The sequence below is a fragment of the Lissotriton helveticus genome, chromosome 3_1, assembly GCF_964261635.1.
Source record: "Lissotriton helveticus chromosome 3_1, aLisHel1.1, whole genome shotgun sequence".
Classification (NCBI taxonomy): Eukaryota; Metazoa; Chordata; class Amphibia; order Caudata; family Salamandridae; genus Lissotriton; species Lissotriton helveticus.
Genome location: NC_136061.1, coordinates 932433629 through 932457977, shown reverse-complemented (window position 1 = coordinate 932457977; position 24349 = coordinate 932433629). Strand labels below are relative to the sequence as shown.

Genomic DNA, 24349 nt, shown 5'->3' with positions numbered 1-24349 from the left:
AACAAACACTGCTCTACATACTGTACCTTTCGAAGGTCAAACGACCCATATAGCGGCCACTGTAATTCACGATCAGTCTTAGTATACTTATGCCATAATGTACTATACATTATAGGTGGAATACCGAACTTGACATACATTTCACGATTTGGAGTCCCCTCTGGGGGAGCCGGCTGCTTTTCACTTAATCGATAATTGGTACCATTTTCAGAACAGCACATCCTACGGAGTGTGCTAAAAACAGGCATGTTCCAAAAAGTACCACGAAAATGTGATACTACAAAAATGTCACCTAACGCGGTGTACCGTTCAAATCAAATAAATCAGAGAAATATCCCTACATGCCTGCCTATGTGAGGTGCACTTCACATATTCAAATTCAAATTCAAAGATTCAAAACGTCAGCTAACAAATTTCAAATTCAAATTCAAAGTTTCAAAAAGCCACAGTAAGTGTCAGTAGACTACCTCACCGCTCAAAAGCTTACCAAATATTTTCAAACGTCCAAAGTCCAACTGCCAAGTTCTGTGGTCAAATCAGCCAAAACGGCACATCACGACAATCCAAGATCAGAATCTCAGTCGAGGACCGGCGCCACCTGGAAGGTCAGATCGGAAGGAAGGGAAAACACACCGTGGGTGCCAAGACTCGGGTCACTCAGTGGCAGCGTACGCGTCCATGGCGAGTTTCCTGACCTTCGTCACGACCTCTCCTTCGGGCATCCGAGTCGCCGATGAGTCCCTTCGTGGTCGCCAATTGTGGTGTTGGGTTCAAATCAGGCCTACATACTCTGCTAAACTCTCGAACGCCTTAGTATAGAAGTTGGCACGGACACTGGAAAAGGTAAAAGACAAGTTTATTAAGACCCCATGGGGTGGTGATACATTCCTACAGCACCCTTCGGCAATGTAAGAAGTAGCACACCGAACATCGCTGCGCGACCTCTTTTATATAGTTTAATAGCAATAAAAAGATAGGCGGTTACAAGTTACACATTTTAGGTACATATAAGGTCATTTTTGGAACACAGCCAGCACGTGGGAGGAGTTCAACGGCACTGGTCAGTTAGTGTGAACATTCCTAAAGAGTGACCAGTTGATGCATAGTTGATGCATAGTGCGCATGTGCGCTTGACCAGTACTAAAAATAGCCTGTTGCCGAGCAGAATAGTGACCATGGGTATCGAGAAAGGACGAAAGGGCACACTGACCACGAGGCAGCGTGTTCATAGGAAACGGAAGTCAGAGGGATTCAAAATGGCCCCCGTTCGTTTTGGTCAAGTTAAACAGAAAAGACCGTGTAGCTGTGCTAAACGCTAACTCAGGAGCTGCCAAGACACGACACTTTCCCTAGTGTCGTCTTCAGTGTCGTGCACAATCAGGCGCGCAACACCCATTGGGCTCACGGGGCTTCAGCCCCCCCACCCCCCTCGTGTGAGTCAGCCCGGGCAGAGACAGCTTCGGGGGCTGGCGACAATCTAATTGCAGCCTGTACTTAACAGGTCTTTAAAAGACCATCTATTTGTAAATGAGGCTTTTGTTGTGTTTTCACCCCATTTTACAGCCACTCTGTCTAAGGTTCGAAGAATTAGCCCCCCCCCCCCCCCGCCCCGAAATATTTTTCAGCGCAACCTAAATAGTGGGTAACACCCCAGCGCCCTAACAGAGGGGCCACCCCTGGGTGTGACCATGTATTATATAGGATAAAGTACCCTGTGGCATACATGATTAAGGATATTGCAAGTCTCCTCGGGGTTCCATAATGTTATAAAGGAACTGGCATTGGGTCTCGTTCCTCTTATGGTTATGGTACTCCTCGGTGACTTGCAATATACTTGTAATGTACAGCAGGTGGGTACTTTACCACAGGTTAAAGCAACGAAAACGAAACTTTGCTTTTGTTTCTTCTGTTATATTTTTCTAGCATAGAGTGACGAGCAGAGAAAACATGTTAATTTTGTGCACTCCGTAGAAAATTATAGAAAAGTTAAGAATCGTTCCGCATGTTTCAACACATTACAAGCAACTGACTTGTGTTGATCTGTCACTAATATCTGTTTGTAACAAATATCTAACAGGTCTTTGTGTTTAATTTTGCACTGGAGGTTTTATTTTATTTTTCATGTTTGCAAACATGCTCGCTCTTTCATGTGAAAGAGCTATGCACCAAGGATTTAAGTGGTTTGTGGGAAGGACGATGGTGTATTATAAGTAAGAAAGTACCACATGACGTACATGATAAGGATATTGCAAGGATATTGCAAGTCACCTCGTAGTTCCACAGCCTTATAAAGGAACTCAGCCTTCAGTCTCCTTCCTCTATATGGTCATGGAACTTTTCTGTGACTTGCAATATCCTTATAATTTACAGCAGGCATTACTTTATCATATATCACCCATATCAAACATTCCAGGTGTGTAGTCCAGACTCTTCTGGATCGTACTCAGTCTTGTTGTGTTTTTTAATAATCCTGCTGTCAATCTCACTTTAAATGACAATAGTTTGAGGGGAACTGCTGCTGCATTTCACTCATAACACAGTGATAGGTTAGATTGAACACCGTAAATCAGGTATTCAAAGGTATGAAGATTGGGAAACATCTTAGCACCAACCTCAGGAAAGCTATAAATAATGATAGAATTATAAATAGGCTGTACATTGCACAGAAGTAATATTCCAGGCCTGTAGCATGGTGAAACAGAATGTCTGGACAGCTGCGTCTTCATATGTGATATTGTATTGTAAAGTGAATCCATGACACAAACAAGTAAGGAGTCTTTTTGATGATGGTGCATATGGGTCACAAGTTTTCTGAGGTGGTGAAGGCACCACTTCTGGTGCCCACCAGCTGATCACCTAACATATTTAGACATTTCCACCCTTACAGCCATACTTTTTGTTGCTAAAAGTGCTTCCACCGACATGACCAGAGCACTTTTGTCAATAACTGACAATGTTGGGTGGATCGCCATGTCGGCATGGTAGACTGGGTCACTATTGTTGTTGTATTTAAAAAAAAAAAAATTTTCTCAAGACAACCGTCAACATGTAATGTGTTCTCATGTACCAGATTACAAATGATGGGGAGAGGAGGGGACGGTCTCTGCAGGAGGGGATGTGGGGGTACAGGCACCTTTTCCCATATATTATGGGGGTGTCCGAAGGTACAAAGGTACTGGAGGCAGGTGGTGAAATGTATGCAGGAGGTGTGGGAGGTGGAAATTCGCCCAGAGGCTATAAGATGCCTTCTGAATATATGGGAGCCCACGGATCTTTCTTCAAAAGGCAGAATATGGGTGACACTTGGGCAGATGGTGGCAAAAAGGAACATCGCTAGACTATGGGGTGCCCCCGAGCCGCCAAAACTAATTGACTGGCAGTCCGACAAGGACTGGTGTATGCTGCAGGAAAAGATTGTTTATGTGGCAAGAGGGTGCCCTCGAAAATGGAGAGAAATATGGACATGTTGGAATGAGTATAGGGGGACCATCTGTGAGCCTCCGTATGCCCTGCAGACTGGCTCAGAGGATACTGAATAAGTCGATTTCTCCTTGTTATGTAGCTGGCGGTAGGAGCTGTGCCTTAAAATCTTTCTTTCTGACAAGCTGACCCTGCAAGCTGTTTTGCCCGCATAGCGTCACAGGACTACCCCCGCCTCCCGCTGCAAGACTCCCGCTGGCTGAGGAGACTGCCGCCGAGCGGAGTGCAGGGGCCGGCAAACTACAACCCCCAAGATCCCCTGCGCCAGCAACACCTTGGAGGAGCGACAGGAGGCGCATAAGAGGCGCGCCCACCCTGCAGAGCGGGGGAAATCTTTCTTTCTGACAAGCTGACCCTGCAAGCTGTTTTGCCCGCATAGCGTCACAGGACTACCCCCGCCTCCCGCTGCAAGACTCCCGCTGGCTGAGGAGACTGCCGCCGAGCGGAGTGCAGGGGCCGGCAAACTACAACCCCCAAGATCCCCTGCGCCAGCAACACCTTGGAGGAGCGACAGGAGGCGCATAAGAGGCGCGCCCACCCTGCAGAGCGGGGGAAATCTTTCTTTCTGACATGCTGACCCTGCAAGCTGTTTTGCCCGCATAGCGTCACAGGACTACCCCCGCCTCCCGCTGCAAGACTCCCGCTGGCTGAGGAGACTGCCGCCGAGCGGAGTGCGGGGGCCGGCAAACTACAACCCCCAAGATCCCCTGCGCCAGCAACACCTTGGAGGAGCGGTAGGAGGCGCATAAGAGGCGCGCCCACCCTCCCTCGCGGGACGCGAACGGGATGCCGGGCGAAGCCCGGGCAAAGGGCGGGCCGTCTGTGGCAGTCCGGGGCAGGAAGAGGCAGGGCAGGACCCCCCCTCTTACGTCGGACCTGAAATTTATCTACAGGTATTTATTCACCACCCCGGTAATCGAGTATTGACTGTTTAGCCACACGGGCTGTACACTGGACTAACCTGGTGTATAGGGGTACTAGAAGACACTTTACTTCAAAACACTCAAATAGGAGTGGTATAATGGCTGGTAATTTATTGAACTCATCGCTACCCGCCACTCTAGGAATGAGTATATTGGGCCCTCTCGATAAGTTCTTTGCACGGACAAAAAGGGATATAGATAGAGAGCTAGAGTTGGCTGAGCGGAGAGCAGAGCGACGCCTCTCTATTGAACTACTTAAACAGACACCCTTACAATCCGCTGTAACTGAGGTTACTTCAACGCCAAATAACTCTATAGTGGGTGAGACAGATTCGGACCTATTCAATACAAATGACATCCCTCTAATCTTTAAAGAAGGTCCACCTGTAATAACACAAAAGGAGCATGTTAGCCCAATTATTATCACCCAAAATTCACGGACTTCAGCCGAGGTTATTGTATCGCTTTCATTAATAGACCTGGATGCAGATGCGGTATGTCACACCGTGCCTGTGGCCACATCCCCTCTTGAAGCTGGGAAACAAGGGAATAAACACACAGATAAACCTGCAGCTGGAACCATACAGAGTAAGAAAAGTGGCGAAGTTTGTCATTCCCCGCCAAGGAAAAAGGCGCGAAAGACTGGGAACAAAAAAAGGCCTGAATCCGCAAAAGCGCCACTGCCCCCAAAGAACTCTAATAATAAAAATCTCAAGGCCACTGTGAAAGAAGTACCAAGTAAGACACAAACAGGGGAGAGTGTGCCTTTATTTAGCAAGACACACGGAGGGCTTGTAGAGGACATTGAATATCTTCTTAGATCCTTTATGCTTCCTATCTTGGAGAGGGTAAAAATGCTGGGTAAAACTGTGGATCGTATATTGGAGATCCAAACAACCGGTGTCATGGGACAGAGCAAAGGGGGAGCAAATGGTCAAGCAGACACGCATCTAACACAGAACACAGTGACTTATACTAAGGCTCAGCCACAAACAACCTTAACTCATAATGATAAAAGGGTGGCACCGACGGGAACTCTGGCACCCAAGGCGGGAAAAGCTATGATTATGACAAAAAAGGCCCCCGCAGTGGTAGAGACAAGGGGAACAACTAACCCACCTCAAACTCTATACAAAACAAAACATCTTAAAAATGTAGATCTACCCCCTGAGTCACTAAATTATGTCATTATAATGACTGGGGTCCCCAAGTTAACAGAGGGTAGTATAGAGCCTGATACATCCCTAAAAAACAAAGTAAACCACTGGCTGAAGGCTAACAGACCACTCCCACCACATTTAAATGGGGAGATTATATCTGTTAGACGCTGTGATTGGGTGGGCGTGAGACCAAAAGAAATTGAAGGTGATGTAATCATCATAAATTTCAGGGATCACAGGGTAGTTAATCATATCTCTGATTGGTTTTCAGGAAGGCAGGATGGTTCTGTAGCCACTCGAAATTTGAGTTATTTCTATCCTCAAGGTATGATGAACCCCCGTACCCAACCTCCAAAAAGGAATCACCATAACTCCCGTGCACCAGCTAACTATAGACAACAACCCACCTTAGATAGGCATAGGTACAATGAGCCGCCACCTGGCTTTCCGCCACATCACCCCAATAGACTTGGACACAGCCTAAGTAGGGACAGGTATTACGATCTGCCACCCACCCCCTTGCCGCAATACTCAAACACGTTTGAGTATGGCCTAGGTAATAACCATAACAGGTACTATGACCTCCCATCCACCTTCTTGCCTTTTCACTTCAATGAGTTTGAGTATGGTTTAGGTAATAAACATCACCATACAAACCCAAATTCTTATTGGAATATTCCTCTTCATAATCTTTTTGAACCATTTTCGGGCCTAGATTCAAATGATTGACTTATTAAATCCAAAATTAAAATAAAAGGAAATAAGGTGAGGGATAAGGAAACTACACATAAGAGTCAAACATCTGACAAAAGCCCGGGAAGAAAAAGAAACATGACCCTAGACACTGAAATAGGGATGATGAATAAAATTAAAAAGGCAAATTGTACAAAGGATAAGAGCAATGAAATTTCAACAAAGAGGGAAGTTAGGAAGAATGTTGGGGGTGAGGCAAACCTGATAACTAGAACTAAAGAACGGCTAATAAATGTAGTAACGTGGAATGTGTGTGGGATTGCTAACAAAGTGACAGAAACTCTTTGGGGTGAGTTTGTAACCAGTATTGACATACTCTGTGTCCAGGAAACCTGGGCTTTAAAGGAGGTGCATATTGAGGGTTTTAAAACTTTCTATGTTCCCGCAGTAATTTCCAACCATGGCAGGAATAAAAGGGGTCTATGTGTCTACGTGTCCAACCGCTTAAACACCAGTACTAGTACAGGTAGATCCACGTCACCCTACTTTCAATTGGTCACGATTGATTTAAATGGTAGGAGTGTGCTGATAGTAATTAATTTCTATAATAATATCGAAAATGCACACTTCAGGGAAGTACTAATGGAAGTGTACAAAGAAATGAGGGAGGTAAAACCCTTGAAAGGGAAGGAATTAATCTGGATTTGGGTTGGTGACTTCAATGTAAATATATGTACCAGTGACACATGTGGTTTTGCAGAATATGGGGTGGGGGAACAAGGGGAGAGTAGTCATTTCGCTCATCATCCTAAAGGGGAAATCTTAAATGACATTATGGCCAAGCTTGATCTAGGGTTTGCAAATAGGCTATGTTACCCAAAGGTTGACTTCACTTCAACCTTTATGGCAAGAGGACTACAGTCAACTATTGATTTCATAATTCTACCAAATAGGTTTGGTTGTAGTGTTATGAATTTTGAAACCCTTGCTATGGGTCTGAGCGATCACCTGCCATTAAAGTTGGTACTTAACATACAGGATGTTAAAATAAACACACTAACTGAGACTTTAACATGGACCCAGAACTTAGAGGTAGCACGACGAAATGGTATTGCTTTAAAATGGAGCATGGCAGACCCGGAAAAAATTATGCAAAGAATAGTCCATGAGGCTCTCCCATCTCTACTTGTATGTTTAGAGGATAATCCCACAAGTGGAGAAATACTGGAGGCCTTTCTTATCATTACGGAAACTATAAAGGGTGCTCTGACCAGAAAGTGCATAAAAAAGCAAAACACTCCAACGGGGTGGTTTAACACTGAATGCACTAAGGCACATAATGCGCTAAAAAAGGCCCTAAAAGACCCAGTAAGGGATTCTGAGACTATCAGAGTATTAAGGAAAGCGTATAAGGTTACAAGAGATCAAAGGAAGAAAGCAATCAAGGAGAAGGCTTGGCAAGATTTATTGGAGGCAGCGGAAAGTAGAGACCCTAAACAATTTTGGCAGGTAGTTAACTCACCATTTATTAATAACAAGGCGACAGTTAAAATAGATATAGCTATTGATGAAAATGCTTGGGTAGAGTTTTTCTCTAATTTGTATTGTGACCCGCTAATCGAGCCACAATTACCAAGTAAATATCACCCGATTCCACTAGAGTTCGAACTAGAGGAGGTCAAGGTTGCGATTAAATCATCTCAAAACAATAAAGCCCCGGGCCCTGATGGAATCCCAAGTGATCTCTACAAAATGAACACAGATCTCTGGGCACCTGTATGTTTACGTGTAATGGGGGCATGTTGTGATATTGGTTTTATTAAAACCTGGGCAGAATCACTGATTATCCCTATATACAAAAAGGGGGATAGGGAAAGTCCATCAAATTATAGACCAATATCACTACTGGACACAATAGTAAAAATTGCAGGAAGAGTAATCCTGACTAGGCTCCAGGACTGGGCTGAAGATCAAGATATCTTGACTCCAGTACAATATGGTTTCCGACTAGGGATGGGCACTGTGGAACAAGTATTAAACTTTGTTCTTTTGCAAGGGAAATATACTAGTGCAAAAGAGGGGTCTTTCTACGCAATCTTCGTCGACATTTCGTCGGCGTTTGATTGTGTCATACATGATAAACTGTGGTCGACATTAGAAGAAATGAAAGTGGACCCTTCGATAGTCCTCTTCCTAAGACAATTATATTCGAATGCCTCTGCCAGAGTAAGGTATGGCCTGGGGGGGGAATGCACAGGGTCTTTTCGCATACAGAAGGGGGTGAGGCAAGGGTGTGTGCTGGCCCCATTCCTTTTCTCTCTTTACACTAACAGCTTGGAGAGGGAATTGGGTGCCAGCAACATTGACTCTCCTAAGGCCGGGAACACGCAGATCAGCTCCCTTTTGTATGCGGATGACGCTGTGTTGATGGCAAGAACAAAGGTTGGTGCGCAAAAAGTATTGCATAGATATATAACATACATGGAAGAGAGGGGCCTCAACCTGAATGCAAAAAAGTCTTTTGTGATGGCTTCTGGCAAAGGAGGAGTCAGATGTAAACAACTTAAGGCGGCAGGCACCCTACTACAAGCCACAAAAACATTTCCGTATTTAGGGGTCACAATCGGGGCCCCGAGGTAAAAAACAGAGCGCTAGCATTTAAACGCTCAGTTGCGGCGATAAAGCATTTTGCCAGTAAATTGGGTAGAAAACAACCTGGTATAATGCTTAATATATATGTGGCCAAATGTAGAAGCATCGCCCTGTATGGGGCAGGGATATGGGGATATCATGATGTGACGATGCTCCAGATTATTGAAAACAATTTTTTTCGTTACCTTTTGTCCCTTCCGAAAAGTATGTCAAATTATAATTGTCATGTAGAAATAGGTATGGACTATTTGACGGACCTGATTAAAATCCAGCCAATCCTACTCTGGAGGAGAATTTGGGCAACGCAAGAACTGGCTCTCAATCGAAAAATTATTCTGGATGTTAAGAATTTAACCAATGCAAAAAGAATCAAATGGCTTGAGTATGTGAGGAAAGCCCTGACGGACATTGACAAGCCAGAATGGTATGATAAACCTGAATTAATTGCGAAAATTCCCAAAAAAATCTTAAAAAATCTGTGCATGGAACATTTTAATACCTTAAGGCTTGGGAATGAAGTTAGTAAAAGAACTGTTCTTGAACATCAGCCACTGTTGATTACCCTCAAAATGCAACCCTACCTAACTCTGACCACTTTGGGATTTGAGCGTTTTGTCCTAATTAGATTCAGGTTCAATATATTTCACCGCCTGGTCTCATATCCGGAGAAAAATGACTGGAATAGAACTCTGGCCCCATGCCCATGCGATAACATATCTATCCAGTCTACCTTCCATTTGGTACTCTTTTGCAAACTGTATAAAAAAGAAAGGGCGAGATGGTTGAAATCTTATCTTAGAGATGGGGCTTGGAGGCAATGTAGGCCAGCTTATTTACACCTCCAACAATTAGGAAACCCCCTTTGTATTAGCACTATGTCAATGTTTTTAAAAAGCGTCGTAAAATTACGGAATTTATTATGAATTTATTAATTATCGATTTACCACCATACTTGGATTTAATGCTGTTTTTATAACTATTTATTGTGTGTATCTATAATGTGTAATTTGTTTACTATGTACTGCTTTTATGATTTTTTACTTGGTGAAAATCGAATAAAGTATTTGAAACCATGTAGCTGTAATGTCAATTTATTGCTGGTGCCGTAACAGACTCGAGAATATGTAACTTGCTTACTGTGTTTGTTTCATTCCTAAAATAAAAAGAATTTAAAAAAAAAAACATGTAATGTGAATGTCCAGGGGACATTGCTTTTTTCCCCCCTACCTCGGATTCCCATCCACAGCATGATATTCATGGGCATGGAACACACTACAGTCATGGTATCAGAAGTCCATCCTTATGGGATGGGTTTACGACACCATGTTTGCCTACAGACTAGGTCTGGGACCTAGGTTTATAGCAGAAGAACCAACTGTGGCTCTGGCATCAAAAGCACAGCACTATCCCATGTGTAAATGAGGCGGCGGAACCGAGAGCTCAATGGTAATGTTGGGTGCCAAATACCCTTCTACTGCCAAACTCTTAAGTCTGAAATCGGATTTTGAGTTTCTGATTATACATATTAGTAATATTGTTAAGTTACAGTAGATGGACTTGAACAGCACAATATTCATTGTATTTATACTGTTCATTTTTAGGCACCAGTAACATCTTTGTGAAAGGAAAAGGTAGATGCCCCTCAGAGCCCGCACGTCTTTCATGTTTACAAAGGAAATGTCTGAAACAATTCAGCTGAGCAATTCTTGCACCCATTTTATTTTTTACTGGGAGCATTCAAGTTTGAAAGTGACAAATTTACATGCATGTGCTTGACCCTGATTTGTAGAATACAGCAGTTAGATTCCTTTAAGTGTTTGACAGGGCCTTACAGCAAGATCCTAACGAAATTTGGTGAGTCTGGGTTTGGCACGGACAGTGTAGTTTCCTGGGGGATTTCACTAGTCTTAGTGAAAAGATAGAGCAGTAATACCACAGGAGACCGCTGCTGGCTCAACATAAAAATTGCAGCAACATGTCCTAGTGAGCATATGTAAGCTTGCCCATGAACAACTACTACAAGGTTCTAAGGTACATTGTGGGTTTTAGAAGAGGAATAATGCAAACCATGAATTCATGAGCCATACTTCCTAAAACATTCTGTTTGCCTGCTTTTTTCTTTTAGGTTACTGGGAGGTCAATGGCTTTGGTCTCTTTGGAATCTACAAGTCTGACTTCGATCGAATTGGGGGCATGAATACTGAAGAGTTTAAAGATCACTGGGGCGGAGAAGACTGGGAGTTGCTGGACAGGTAAAGCTGCTGCGATGACCAGATCCCCTGTTGGTAATATCAGATGTTTACAATGTATGCCTACAGCCGTGATTGCCAAGCTTTCACATCTGAATGGCTGCCAAGCTGTAAGTTTAGTTGAGGTTTTCCAACATGGTATAATCTATGTATAAATAGAATATCATCTGTTGTCAGAGGCAAACCCCAGAGCATTAGCTTCATTATCTGATGAAGGTAATTTGTGTTGACACTATTTCGGTGGTTTATGAAAAAGAATCCCGCCTAGGACCATTTTATCTCTTTCCCTTTAAGGTAGAGTCATTGTCTACAGTGCTGTGTAAATGCGTAAAAAGCTCTGTTTTTCACCTCTTAGATTTCCTTCACTCATATTGTTATTACACTTTATTTGCTTGCACTTTACTGGTTCTTTTTTTGCCCAAGTTGTTTTCTTGACACAATTGTTTCCTTATATGGAAAAGTGAGTTCCTGCTTTTCAAATATTGCCTTGTAAATTTCTTGAAAATGCTGGCTAGTCATCTACATGTTGGTTGCATGTACTCTCTGGTATTTGGTTATACAGATTTTGCAAACAAATTAAAACTAAGGGCCTTATTTAGATTTTGAAGTACAGAATACTCCATCAAAATGGGGTGGATATCCCGTCTGCTGTATTCCAAGTGACAAAGGCTATAATACACTTGATACAGAAGGCGGGACATCCACCACATTTGTGACTGAGTATCCTGTTCTTTAAACTGTAAATAAGGCCCACAATCTCTAAAGGTTTAAAAACAATGTTTATTGATAGTAAGGTCCTCCCCACATCTTCAGCTAAGTATCTGGATGATTAGGTGGTGGCATCACATAATATCCTTGATCCATTACAGTTCTTTTTCTCTGATGTGGAATGAAAAGAATAGATCGCATGAAGACAGTATGAAGAGTTTTAAACTTTCCATTGGATTGTCTCCCTCAGAGAAACCACTGGTGTTCATACTCCTACACTTATTGCCTCATTCTTATCTCCATCAAGGAACAAAATTCCTCTGCAGTAGGCCAATTTGGATTCCAAGATCTCTGGTTCCTTAAAAGCTCAAAGAAAAGAAGCATGGCATAAACCCCCCCCCCCTCTTTTTTAAAAACATTTTCTGATAGTTTGAAATGGAAATGCAATGTAGAGCTACGTAATGAACACACCACATGATCACATGATTGATATATTTACATTGCCTCAAGTCCGTGAGGCGCAAAGAAGGATGCACTCAGTGTGTGCTTTGAAATTAATTACTGAACACACACAGCTGATAGATAGATAGATAGATAGATAGATAGATAGATAGATAGATAGACAAAATAAAGGTTACAGGGACGGTATAGTTAGGAAAAAGAATTAAGAAAAACATTAGAAATTCACTGAAAAAAGTAAAGGTTATATGGATGTTCTAGTTAGGATCATATTTTACACTCCCAAAACCATAGAAATTCAGCAGATATATTTACCTGAGCACTGCTTATGACACACATATTACATCACTCAGGACATGGTCAGTGACATCACTGATGACATCTCAAGTGACATCACTGATGACATCTCAAATGACGTCATGCAATGATTTTGAGTGTTTTCTAAAAGTTTGAGTATTAAACATATATACTAAGCTACTGCAACTAATTTTACTAGCAATTCACTGAACCATCCTACTGTGCTGTCTTTGCATCTCTGATAATAAAAGAGCAGCACTTGATCATTTTGATTCTACCAAAGCATTCACAGAAATAAGAATTCAGTGTTGCTTATATTTCTGATATCAATGAGAAAGGTGCCTGAAGAGACCAAGAGCCTGATGTAGAAAGCACTTCTGTCCTTGCAAATCCTGCAGTTCACAAAATCTCGAGATTTGAGACAGTAAAGGGGGTTTTTACTAGTTACTAAACCTATTTGCTCACAAAAGAACATGGGAAAGGGGTTTTGCTATTCCTTCTATTTTATAATTAGGAGGGGACATTTTATAATTAGGAGGGGACATTTAAGAGGCATGTTGTGAGGAATTGGGGCTGCACAGCCGATCACCAATGCCAATCCTAAAACTTCCTCCCTAAGATACTCTGGGATAAAATATGAAACTGTTCCCAAGTATATAGCCAAATGGGAAAAGAGTGTTAAGGGAGGACAACAGAAGATTCGGACAGTTACTGACCAGAGCCAGAGTCTCTGGTTCACAGCTGAAGAGTTGATGATCAAGGCACAAATAGGTATGATTTACAGGCCGTCGTGCTGCAAAACATATGTCATCAGAGTAGATCTTGAAGGGACCACTTCCCCTAATGATATTAAATAAACAGTCCTTTGAGGTCTTACCTGCGTCCTCATAGGTACAGCCACTGTGCGGATTGGTGCAACCAGTGAGAACCTAAAAACACAGATGGAGTTGCCAGGCAGAGTGTCTAGTGCTTACTGTGCCTCTATAAACCTTGAATCAGCCCTGAGCTAATTTCTCCTTTACCTTTGTCGTTCCTGTGTTCTCTCCCTGTATTATACCCCAGCCTCCACAGGCCTGTTGTGCACCTTCTCCATAGACGTGTTGCTGTTCAGTTTTTCCCTATTGAGATACAGTGGTCTTCAACTATTATTTTCACTCAATTAATCAATCCATAGTCAATATTGACACATAGTTATGGGATATGTCTCTCCGATCAACCCTAGACAATGAATGAAGGGAAACAAAATGCAACAGCAATAATTACAAAATCAGGGGCAATTTTTATTTGTTTTCAACTATCTATATAAAAGTAGCTGTTAGGTTGCCCAAAGAGAGCGTGCAAGAAATAAGAAAAAATCAGGTGCTTAGGAAAGAAAGGGGCAGATAAGGGCATAGAAATATTCACAATATTATTTACACAATGGATCGGTTATGCAATTCACCGTCCTACAGCAACCTGGCCTTCAATATAAATGTTTTCACATTTTTCATTAGATGGAAACATAACTTCCCAAAAACATTTTTGCACTAGAAAATGTGTCTCACGGTCCAGGTATTAAAAAGGGAAAGAGCGTCGACGTTTCGACTCGTCTTAAGGCCTAAAGGTGAGTTGGAACGTGGCCATGCGAGTCTTCATCAGGACTAGTACAATGGGCAACCTAGGAGTAGTGTTGGCCCTGAAATGAAGTAAAGATTTAAATCAAGCTGTTGCAGTAGAATTGGGACCAATTTTAGTCTAGCAAATTAGAGGGCAAAACAATTCTTTTTTGCTTACCGTACAATGGGGATAGACCAAGTGGAGTATCTTCACTCGTTGTCCCAGGTTTTTTGTTTTACCTCCTAAAGATATAATGCCGTGGTCAGAAGACTATCTCTTGTTACTACTCCAAGAAATTTCAAACAAAAATTGTCTGAACACGTCATACCTTATCCACGATCAGTAGATAGAATAATTCTTTTTCATAGAATAGCAGGCCTCAATCTCTGCATATTCAGGTCTCAAGGATTGTGTTTAAAGAAAGTCCTATAAGTAAATAAGGAAACCGATCACATTTCGGTATTCTCATACATTGTTATGTTTCGATACAGCATTTATTCATTTATAGAGTACTCTTCCCTCGTGAAATTAAAATGGCATTTATTTTTGTGAATATATGCCCACGAACCGATGGTCAGGGCGATACACGAATTTTATGTGGATATACAAAAGTCACTTTGGGTAAGGTTCTTGCTGCAACTAGTATATTCCAAAACCTACCGCTGTAAAACCTGTTTTTGCATATTTCACAACGCAAAAATAAATGCCATTTTAATTTCACGATGGCAGAGTACTCTATAAATGAATAAATGCTGTATTGAAACATAACAATGTATGAGAATACCGAAATTTGATCGGTTTCCTTATTTACTTATAGGACTTTCTTTAAACACAATCCTTGAGACCTGAATATGCAGAGATTGAGGCCTGCTATTCCATGAAAAAGAATTATTCTATCTACTGATCGTGGATAAGGTATGACGTGTTTAGACAATTTTTGTTTGAAATTTCTTGGAGTAGTAACAAGAGATAGTCTTCTGACCACGGCATTATATCTTTAGGAGGTAAAACAAAAAACCTGGGACAACGAGTGAAGATACTCCACTTGGTCCATCCCCATTGTAGGGTAAGCAAAAAAGAATTGTTTTGCCCTCTGATTTGCGAGACTGAAATTGGTCGCAATTCTAATGCAACAGCTTGATTTAAATCTTTACTTCATTTCAGGGCCAACATTACTCCTTGGGTTGCCCATTGTACTAGTCCTGATGAAGACTCGCAAGGCCATGGTCCAACTCACCTTTAGGCCTTAAGACGAGTCGAAACGTCGACGCTCTTTCCCTTTTAAATACCTGGACCGTGAGACACATTTTCTAGTGCAAAAAAGTTTTTGGGAAGTTATGTTTCCATCTAATGAAAAATGTGAAAACATTTATATTGAAGGCCAGGTTGCTGTACGACGGTGAATTGCATAACCGATCCATTGTGTAAATAATATTGTGAATGTTTCTATGCCCTTATCTGCTCGTTTCTTTCCTAAGCACCTGATTGTTCCTTATTAATTGTACGCTCTCTTTGGGCAACCTAAAAGCTACTTTTATATAGGTAGTTGAAAACAAATAAAAATTGCCCCTGATTTTGTAATTATTGCTGTTGCATTTTGTTTCCCTTCAAGATTTAGTACATTGATTGTCTAGGGTTGATCGGAGAAACATATCCCATAATTATGTGTCAATATTGACTATGGATTGATTAATTCAGTTGAGTGAAAATAAGAGTTGAAGACCACTGTATCTCAATAGTGTATAATACCCAGGTCTTTGACTTTTGGGTCACCCCATTTTTGTTAATGTTCAGTTTTTACTTCCTGCTGCTCGTTACTGATAACTCTTTTCTCTGTCTTTCGGAAGAATGTAGATGAATATGTTGTGAAGGAACAATAACTCTGAAAGGTGCGCAACAATGCTTTGATCCTGCAATTGCGGTCCTAACCATTATTTGATGACAACACTCTAGTAGAGGTGGTATCCGAATCACAGAGGAGGAGCTTTGGGAATCGTGTTGGTTTGCCTGGAAGGATGGAGCTGGCAGTGGTCCCAGGGCACGACGGAAGGAAAATTGCACGCTCCCTTGATGTCTTCCCAATGGGAAACTTTGGAAACATTTTTTTTTTAAAGCAGCCCCTGTTCGCTTAATAAAAATGGGCTACTTTAAAAAAGGAAACTTTCCAGTTTGCAAATGCGAAAAAAGGGATGGACGAATGGTGTCCCATGTATGATTCCAACCCGGCGATCCCTTGTGAATGTTCATTTTTCTACACTAACTCTCAGTACACAGCATTGCAAAACGACAAGTTGGTTGCATAACGTCAGCGCACAATTTGCACCCTCTATTTCATCTGTCTTTTCAAACATCAGGACCCTGGTGACTTCTCAGTGACCACACTCCATACCAGGGCAAAAGTGTGTTAGTGTCACTTTTGAATAATGACCAAAGTACATTCTTCTGCATCTGTGGCCAATGTGCTCTATAATATGATAGTCCCAAATGTAGCAGATGGTAGTACAAAGCATACTCTCCAATTAATAACACATAACTGTACCCTGAACAGTGTATAGGTTCAAAATGGCAAATTCACAGAATGCTAACTCCAGAAATGGATTATTGGAAGCTGCAAATATCTATACAACACTAAGAGTTTTAGGATTTTTTTAGCTCTTGTCTACAGTTCAATTTAGCTGTTTCCTGGAGACGCATTGCCTGCAATGCATTACATATGCTTAAGAGATGGTTTTGAGTTAGCCATTGCTAATGATTGAAAGGCTTTGTTGGCTATCTTGTTTTTGTATCTCGTTGGCTATAAGTGCTCCTGATTCGACGGCCTGTTCTCTTGTTTGTCCCACCCAGTAACGTTTTGGTCTCATAGTGTTTTGATTGGATGCTGTATTCTTCGATTGATTGAATGTTCTCCTTTTTCATTGAAAGTGAGGCGTTGGCTATCGGACATTAATGACTATACTTGCTGCTTCTCTGTTTTAGCAAGCAGCCTTTTGGTTAAAGCAGCTGATTGGTGTCTGGTGGCTCAGTGGACTAATGCATCCACTGCAGGGGCCTGTGTTCGACCTCATGGTCACAGGTTCAAATCTTGGCGGGTCCACTCAGCCTTTCATCCATTTGAGGTCGATAAAATGAGTACCATTGAGTTGGGTAACAATATACATCTGTTATTTCAGCACCAAGATGCCCCGTTGCTGGGGCGAACGTGCGCTTTACAAATACACCTGTTATTGACCGCTATCAGTCCAGGTTCAACATGGCTAACAGACATTCACATTGACAATGCCAATAACTCTTGCATGCCAAAGGCCGATTGGCTTTGCCAATGCTTGTTTCACTGCTGCATTGATATCCGACCTAAGAACTGTGTTAGAGCAGCAGAACTATTGGGCGTGGAATGCAGCAATACATCATCTTTAGGCTTGCTGCTGTGTTTCGGTAGTTTGCAGTGACTAGTTACAATGTGCTGCTGTTCTCACAAATCTTTCAGTACCAGATTAAAACTGATGTTGCCTTTTTGCCCTTTTTTCTAGGGTTCTTCAGAGTGGACTAGAAGTGGAACGACTTCGTCTCAGGAACTTTTACCATTACTATCATTCCAAGAGGGGCATGTGGAACACTCGGAATAAGAAAGCAACACCTAAAGCGTAAGGTGTGTAGGCGTCGGTGACAACAGCTGTCGGAGTGGACTCTGCTGCACATGTCCAGGACAGGCACCACCATGATCTGAGCAAGCCATGTGTGCCTATGACCAGTTCAGTGGCCACAGCTGTTGGAGGTGGCAGGAAGCTTCCCAGGCAGTTTAGGGATTACAGCTGTCTGAGCTACTCACATGTACCCACTACCATTTCAGAGAATGTAGTTGCTGGAGTTGCCATCATGTGCTCAGTACCAGTGCAGCCTAAGCTGGCCACACATGCCCAAGACCCATGTGATAGACTACATCTGTCTGACTCAGAAGCCTGAGAACGTTTTGGAGGTTGTAGTCGTACGAGCTGGAAGAGGTGTAAACGGGGCTATAAAGTCACCACAACTGCCCGAGCTGGCCAGACATTCACATTTACAGGAGTTTGAGTATTTTCATAGCGTGGAAAGGACTCTCTCTGCACCATGGGCACCCACCCTAAGTGCAAGAAATAATGGATATTTCTATTCTGCTGTAGCAGCTTCGTAGAGGACTGTTTAGAACCAAAACTGAGAGGCGTGATTTTTACTTGGACACTGTTCCTATTTTCTGCTTTTTTGTATGGTTCCTGTAGACAAGGGACTTGCAAATATCACTGTCTCTTGTGCTGTCGAGGCAACCTCTCCATTTTAATTACTTATAGTGCCGGGATCACAGCTGACACTCTTCTAAGATTCATGCAGTCAGTCAAATTTGGAAGAGGTGACCAGGAATTGAAAGATTTCCCTCTCCCACCAAAGGGTTTAAATGTTTTAGCTGAAATGTAGGCCTACGGCAGGGGTGCATTCTCTAGGGATTCTAAGCTGATGTTTGGTGCTCATCCTAGCTAAATAGCTTCTTTCTGTGTTGCTTCTAAATTTAGCTGTGAGGCAGACCTCTGCCACAAGAACCTTCATTCCTGAACTCAAGTCTATCGTTAATTAGAAAATGGATGAAGAGACTGCTCTTTGGTGGGGGAATTGGATGGACAATGTCAACTGCTCCAGTAGATCTGGCCTTAAAAGACGGGTGGTGGGCCTATATAAAGCATAGGAAGTCAAGGCCTTTGAACAGCATAAAATCTATATAAAAACAGACACTTCTGTTATGGAGCAACACAGGGCATCCTCTGCAAACAGTGTACATTTGAATCTACAAGATGCATGAAGCATGACATTAAATTATGACAGTTCCATACATATTTATTTATAATGACAGTGATGGAGCACCTCATATAATCTGTCATCTCAAGCTAGAATGCATTTAATTACAGCAACACAAGCTTATACTGTTATCCAGCAATAAGTAGGGCCTGTGAACCATCACTCACGTGAAAGAGTCTCGAGAAGTGGTTTAAGTTAACTCAAAAAACAGCAATGTAAGCTCTAGTACATGAGAAGGGCAATGTTTTTTTGTGCCGCAACAACTGATCAAAGAGCATCAGGTAACTGTTATTTTTTGGGGTACCAAAATGGGAGTGTGAACACATATAATTTGTCAAACCATGACCTTTGTTTCCCGGTGTTTCAGTGGTCATTGCCAAGGGTAATGGTTTACGAGTAGGTTCAAGTCTGTTTCTCCTTTATACTGTCCTTTATCCCTTAGGGAGATGGTTGTCTTGTTTCAACCCGAATTGCTTAATATCTGGTGAGAGAGGTTTGGATGTATACAGGGCGTGACATCTGTTGCCTTAGTTCAATCTTTCATGTGCCATCTCATATGTAGTAAAAATGATCCTTGTTTCCATCTTACGTTGGCTGTGGACCACTATTTGCTTGTGGTTTGATTGCCCTTAAAATTGGATTCGTTTCAGAAATGAATCATGTCTGTGCACCTGCCAGTCGGCAATACCATCGTATTGTCTTCCGCTCACGTTGCACTACTAAAGATCTCACACACAGGCTATATCCAAAGCCCTCTCATCAGACCTTCGTCCTGAGTAGAAATCTAAATAATTCAAAGATGTCAACTATCTCCCCAAGGGATAGCGAATGATACAAATGAGAAACGGACTTGAAACAATTTGAAACCCTTAACCTTTACATTGGCATTAAAACAGTGGGATAAATAGATTATGTTTTCAAAAGAGATATGTATTAACGCTCCCACTGTGGATGCACTTAAACCACTTTTCTATACTCTTTCAGCACTCTGATGGGTCACAGGCCCTATTGATTGTTGAATAACAATATGGCCTTGTGTCGAAATGTTGTAATCAAATGATTGTAAAGAAATATGTATTGAATTAAAAGAAATTGATGCTTTGATTCATGCATCTTGTACATTGAGATTTATACAGTTTGCACCCACCGCCCTGTGTTGATCTATAGCAGAAGTAGCTCTTTTCATGAAGATTTTATCCACTAGATGTTGTGGCTACCAAAACCATTCCAAAAAGATATAGATTTTAAGCACACCTGATAGGAGAAGCACGGGGAAGGGTGGTTGTATGTGTGCGTGTGCGTGTGTGTGTGTGTGTGTGTGTGTGTGTGTGTGTGTGAAGAGCTTATTTGACAGGTTAAGTTAAAAGATTAAAATGTATTTCCTCTCCATATATTTTCACCATTCTATATATCTGCTCCCTACCTAATCCCAACATTTGATCTTTACATGCTACATCAATATAATTTTACATATGCTACATTTATTCCTACAACATGCCTCTTAGTTAGATTATGTCTGTATTCAATGTTTATTTGAATACCCTTAATAAGTCTAATTTAGTCATTGTTCATGGAAACTTTACCTAGACAAATAGAATCTTATTTGCTTTTTTGTTAATGAAATGCTTTATCCATTTGTTAACAGTGGATATTTAATTGAGGGTAGGGAAAATGCCATAGAAACCTATGCCCATATGGATGGACGCAATGAACCAATATTAAAATTGATCCTGCTACCTCAATGGTAACTGGGTTTTTATAGTTTGATTTGTGGGATTTTCTACAAGGCTTCCATTGTATATGGGGTCTTAAATCTCCCATTCTCATTTTAAGGAATTCTCTTATAACTGGTGAACATTCTGTATCTTTCAAATACGGCCAGCAGATATTGTTGCCGCATATTCCAGGATGGTACTATCTATTTTAGCCAAGATCTGCGGTGTCACAATGTCCATATTTGGGTGTACTTCAGAACAGCTTTTAATTCATGCAGGCCCATGATGTCTTTGATAACTTTAAGTTGAATCTAGCCCACAGCAGTATTCTGTCAGTATATAAGATCTATGTTGATATCGCTTCCAGAACAGCCGTCTTATATCAGGACATGTGATCCAGTTGGTTGCATTGTTCATGGCGAGGATTAATGGAACACTTCTTTGTTAGGACCTGAGATTTTTATTTGACAGCTGGTAAGGGTGGCAGATCTTCTTTCTATACGGATATTGCAGTCTAGGGAATATGTTGCTGGTTGCATTGCCTATGGTTTCTATCTCGCACTCCTTTTGTGATCTATTCTCTGATATCTTCCCAGATGTCATGTGTAGCAAGTAAAAGAATCTCAAATCACATTATCTTTGTTATATAGATATATATATATATATATATATATATATATATATATATATATATATTCAAAGTAAGCCTAAATACCTCTTATGCTGGGCCTCCAGTTTTTTGTTGGAGTGAAGCACTATGTGCCATTCATGGCTGATGCTCTATCAATGCCAGATATTTGTTGGAGCTAGAGGTTTTCCCATTACCGGTAAATAGGTGTTGTGTTTCATCCCGTTGCCAGCTTTTGCCCTTAGTGGATTTCAGGTTAATATTAACAGTGATCATGGTTGCCCTCATTTGACATCAGTGCATTTCACAAGAAGTTGCACAGTTCATCCAGATTTAAATGGCTAATGATCTCTGGTGATAGTTCATCTCTTAAAAACACTTGTTCAGCTTAAAACCTACAAAGATAGCCCCATCATCAGCCATAAAATGCTAAACATTTAAAGTTACCTTCATAAAGGTGGACCCTGTAATTGCTGTGCATGGAGCGCTGGGAACGGGAAAGAACTGCAACCTCCATTTTAAAAAGTAGAGCACAATTATTTGTGTGCCGAAGCACATACCACTGATAAAGCATTAATATCTGCAGTACCAGTCAGTTGTGCTGCAAGTGGACCCTCGTCTGACTTATGGGCTCGAGCTGCAGGCAAGGGCACCTAAGGAAGGCAAGGCCAACACATATCTGCCAGTATTGACCAATCTGTAGATAATAATGGTTTTAGCACGGGAACGTAATTGCAATATTTCCACCTCCTTATTTTGCAAATCCCTCTTGTTCTGTCACCAGTTCCTACCCTTATTAAAAATGCATTGGATGATGTGTGCTCATGGAGATTTCGTAGCAGTCCTCACTCCTGCAGTTATGAATTGCGTTCTGAGGATTCCTTTTGCTGCCTGCTCTCAACATTTCAGTGAATGTGCGAATTCATATGTGAATGAACTCTGAGCTGTCATGCCTCTCTAGACTTGTTTTCTACTCACAAAATATCGTGGAAATATTTTGGCAAGCCCAAAACTTTTATGAAGTGCACCTCAAAATTCCCTGCCTGGGGAAGACGGTCAGACGTGTGGCTTACAGGCAATTTGTTACAATTGGAAATAAAGCACATGGACTATTATCGGATCTCTACTAAGGATACTTAGTATTGTGCACAGCAGGTCAAGCTTATCCAGCAAATAGCTCTTGAGGTACTGTTAGCTCTCCTGCTACCTACAGGTAGATCTCCTGTGAGCAGCATAGCCTACTCAAGTAGAAACCTTTGCTTGGCTGAATGAATAGGTATCCCAGAATTTAAAATGTCGAGATGCAGTGTGTGCATTTCCAGAACTCTCAAGCGGATATTTAGAGAAAAATGGTTGAATATCCAAAGTATATATAAAGGTTATATTTGAGTGATAAATCGTGCTGTGCTGAAGAGAAGTATTACTGATATTATTAAAGTGACACCAGGGGCATTCTGGCTGTATGTATTACCCAAGTAGAAGCATTCCATATTGACAAAGCCTTTTTGCATTACTTCTGGCAACCCTCCTTGATGAACTGAAGTAAACACTGTGGACACAAAGGTAATTTTGTCTGATGTGGTCACCATTACAGCACTTATGATTTTCATTGACCATAAGTAGGTCTTTTTACAGAAAGGGCTGGAGATCGCTGCATTAGATGAAAGGAAAAATGGGTTGAATGTCATAAAACAATTAAACTCCGGAATTTCAGATTATATACCAAGGGGGTATTTTCAGTATATTAGCACTACTAGACCTAGGAGGCACAATATAAAACTTGAAGAAGGCGACTCAGGGGTGACATTTAAATTTATCTTGTCAGATAGATTGTAGTAAATTAGAAAAAGTACTGATAAAGTAAATGTAAATTTAAGGGCAAATTAAAGTCTCTCTGCATTATGTTGATAGAAAATTGGCATACTCCGTTTACCTTGTTGCCCATTCCATGAATGTTTCTAAGTAATTCTGTTTTGGGCCCTGCTTTACCAGAGTCTTAATGAACTACCTGTTGTTGATACGTGCTCCAAGGTACTGCCAGAGACTCATCTGTAAACAGTAGCCAAAGGTCCTGTATGTACAGCTTTCCTGAAACCTGTATTGACAGTATTCTGTTCACCCAGCTGCAATATGCACAATCCTCTTGTGCACATAGCTTTCTAAGAGAGCCATCCAAGCAACCAATGCGTGTACTGGCTCAGCCGCAACAGGGCTTTTATTTTTGTAGGGGCCCAACTAAACTATCCAAAGGAAAACTCTCTTAGATCCAGCCTTACATAGAGAAACCTCTTTGCAATGCATCAAGAAGGCCAAGGATTCCAGAGAGTGATCCTATCAGAGGCCAAACCATTTGCAGGGGCGGTTCACAACCTTTGTGCCCAGAGGCCAGCCCTTTGACAGCATCGTAACTTTTTCCAGATTAGCAGTCGTGGCGGTACTCTTATGGAATAAGGCACCCCATGCCGGTTGCGGCTGGATGATATGTCATTGGTAGTGTGATGTTAGGGTACAAGCAAGTCTGGGTATGGTCTTGAATGGGGGTGGTGCACTAGTTTGTGTTATGTGTCTGATGAAAGTTGTCTGGTTTATTCTTCTGGAGGATAATCTGAATGCAGTGTGTTACAGGATGCATGGTTCTTTGCTCTTGGCTTCCAGTGCCAAGCCTAAGAGACAACTGCTGCAATTCATCTCAAGAATCTAGTCAAGGTGGACAATATGCCTCTAAAACAATTTCTGTGAAATTATGATGTAGAAAGATGTTTTCAGAGAGTTTATGTATGTACTTTTTTTAAATAAAGTTAAATATAAAGACATGTTGTGTTTTATTTTATACACTGTACATCTGGTTTAGTTTCCCATGGAGAAATGTGTTCTTCCTGCTGAGAATATTTTGGTATAAAGAGCTCTCTCTCTCTATAATCCCTCTATCCTTACAATCTCTGTCACAGAAGTTGGTTGAATTAAGCTA

General features: G+C 41.6%; 1 protein-coding gene across 5 annotated transcripts in view; it reads left to right on the top strand.

Moving 5' to 3' along the window:
- Positions 1-21408, top strand: part of B4GALNT4 (beta-1,4-N-acetyl-galactosaminyltransferase 4) — a 923999-nt gene extending 902591 nt beyond the window's left edge. For 4 of the 5 annotated variants that reach the window (XM_078681274.1, XM_078681275.1, XM_078681276.1 and 1 more), the window contains 2 exons: positions 11034-11160; positions 17745-21408. In XM_078681274.1, the coding sequence (XP_078537400.1) occupies positions 11034-11160; positions 17745-17862 (245 nt within the window). In that variant the 3' untranslated portion in view covers positions 17863-21408. The remainder of the gene's footprint in view (positions 1-11033; positions 11161-17744) is intronic. The other variant, XR_013608736.1, reaches the window with a different exon arrangement.
- Positions 21409-24349: the final 2941 nt, after the last annotated feature.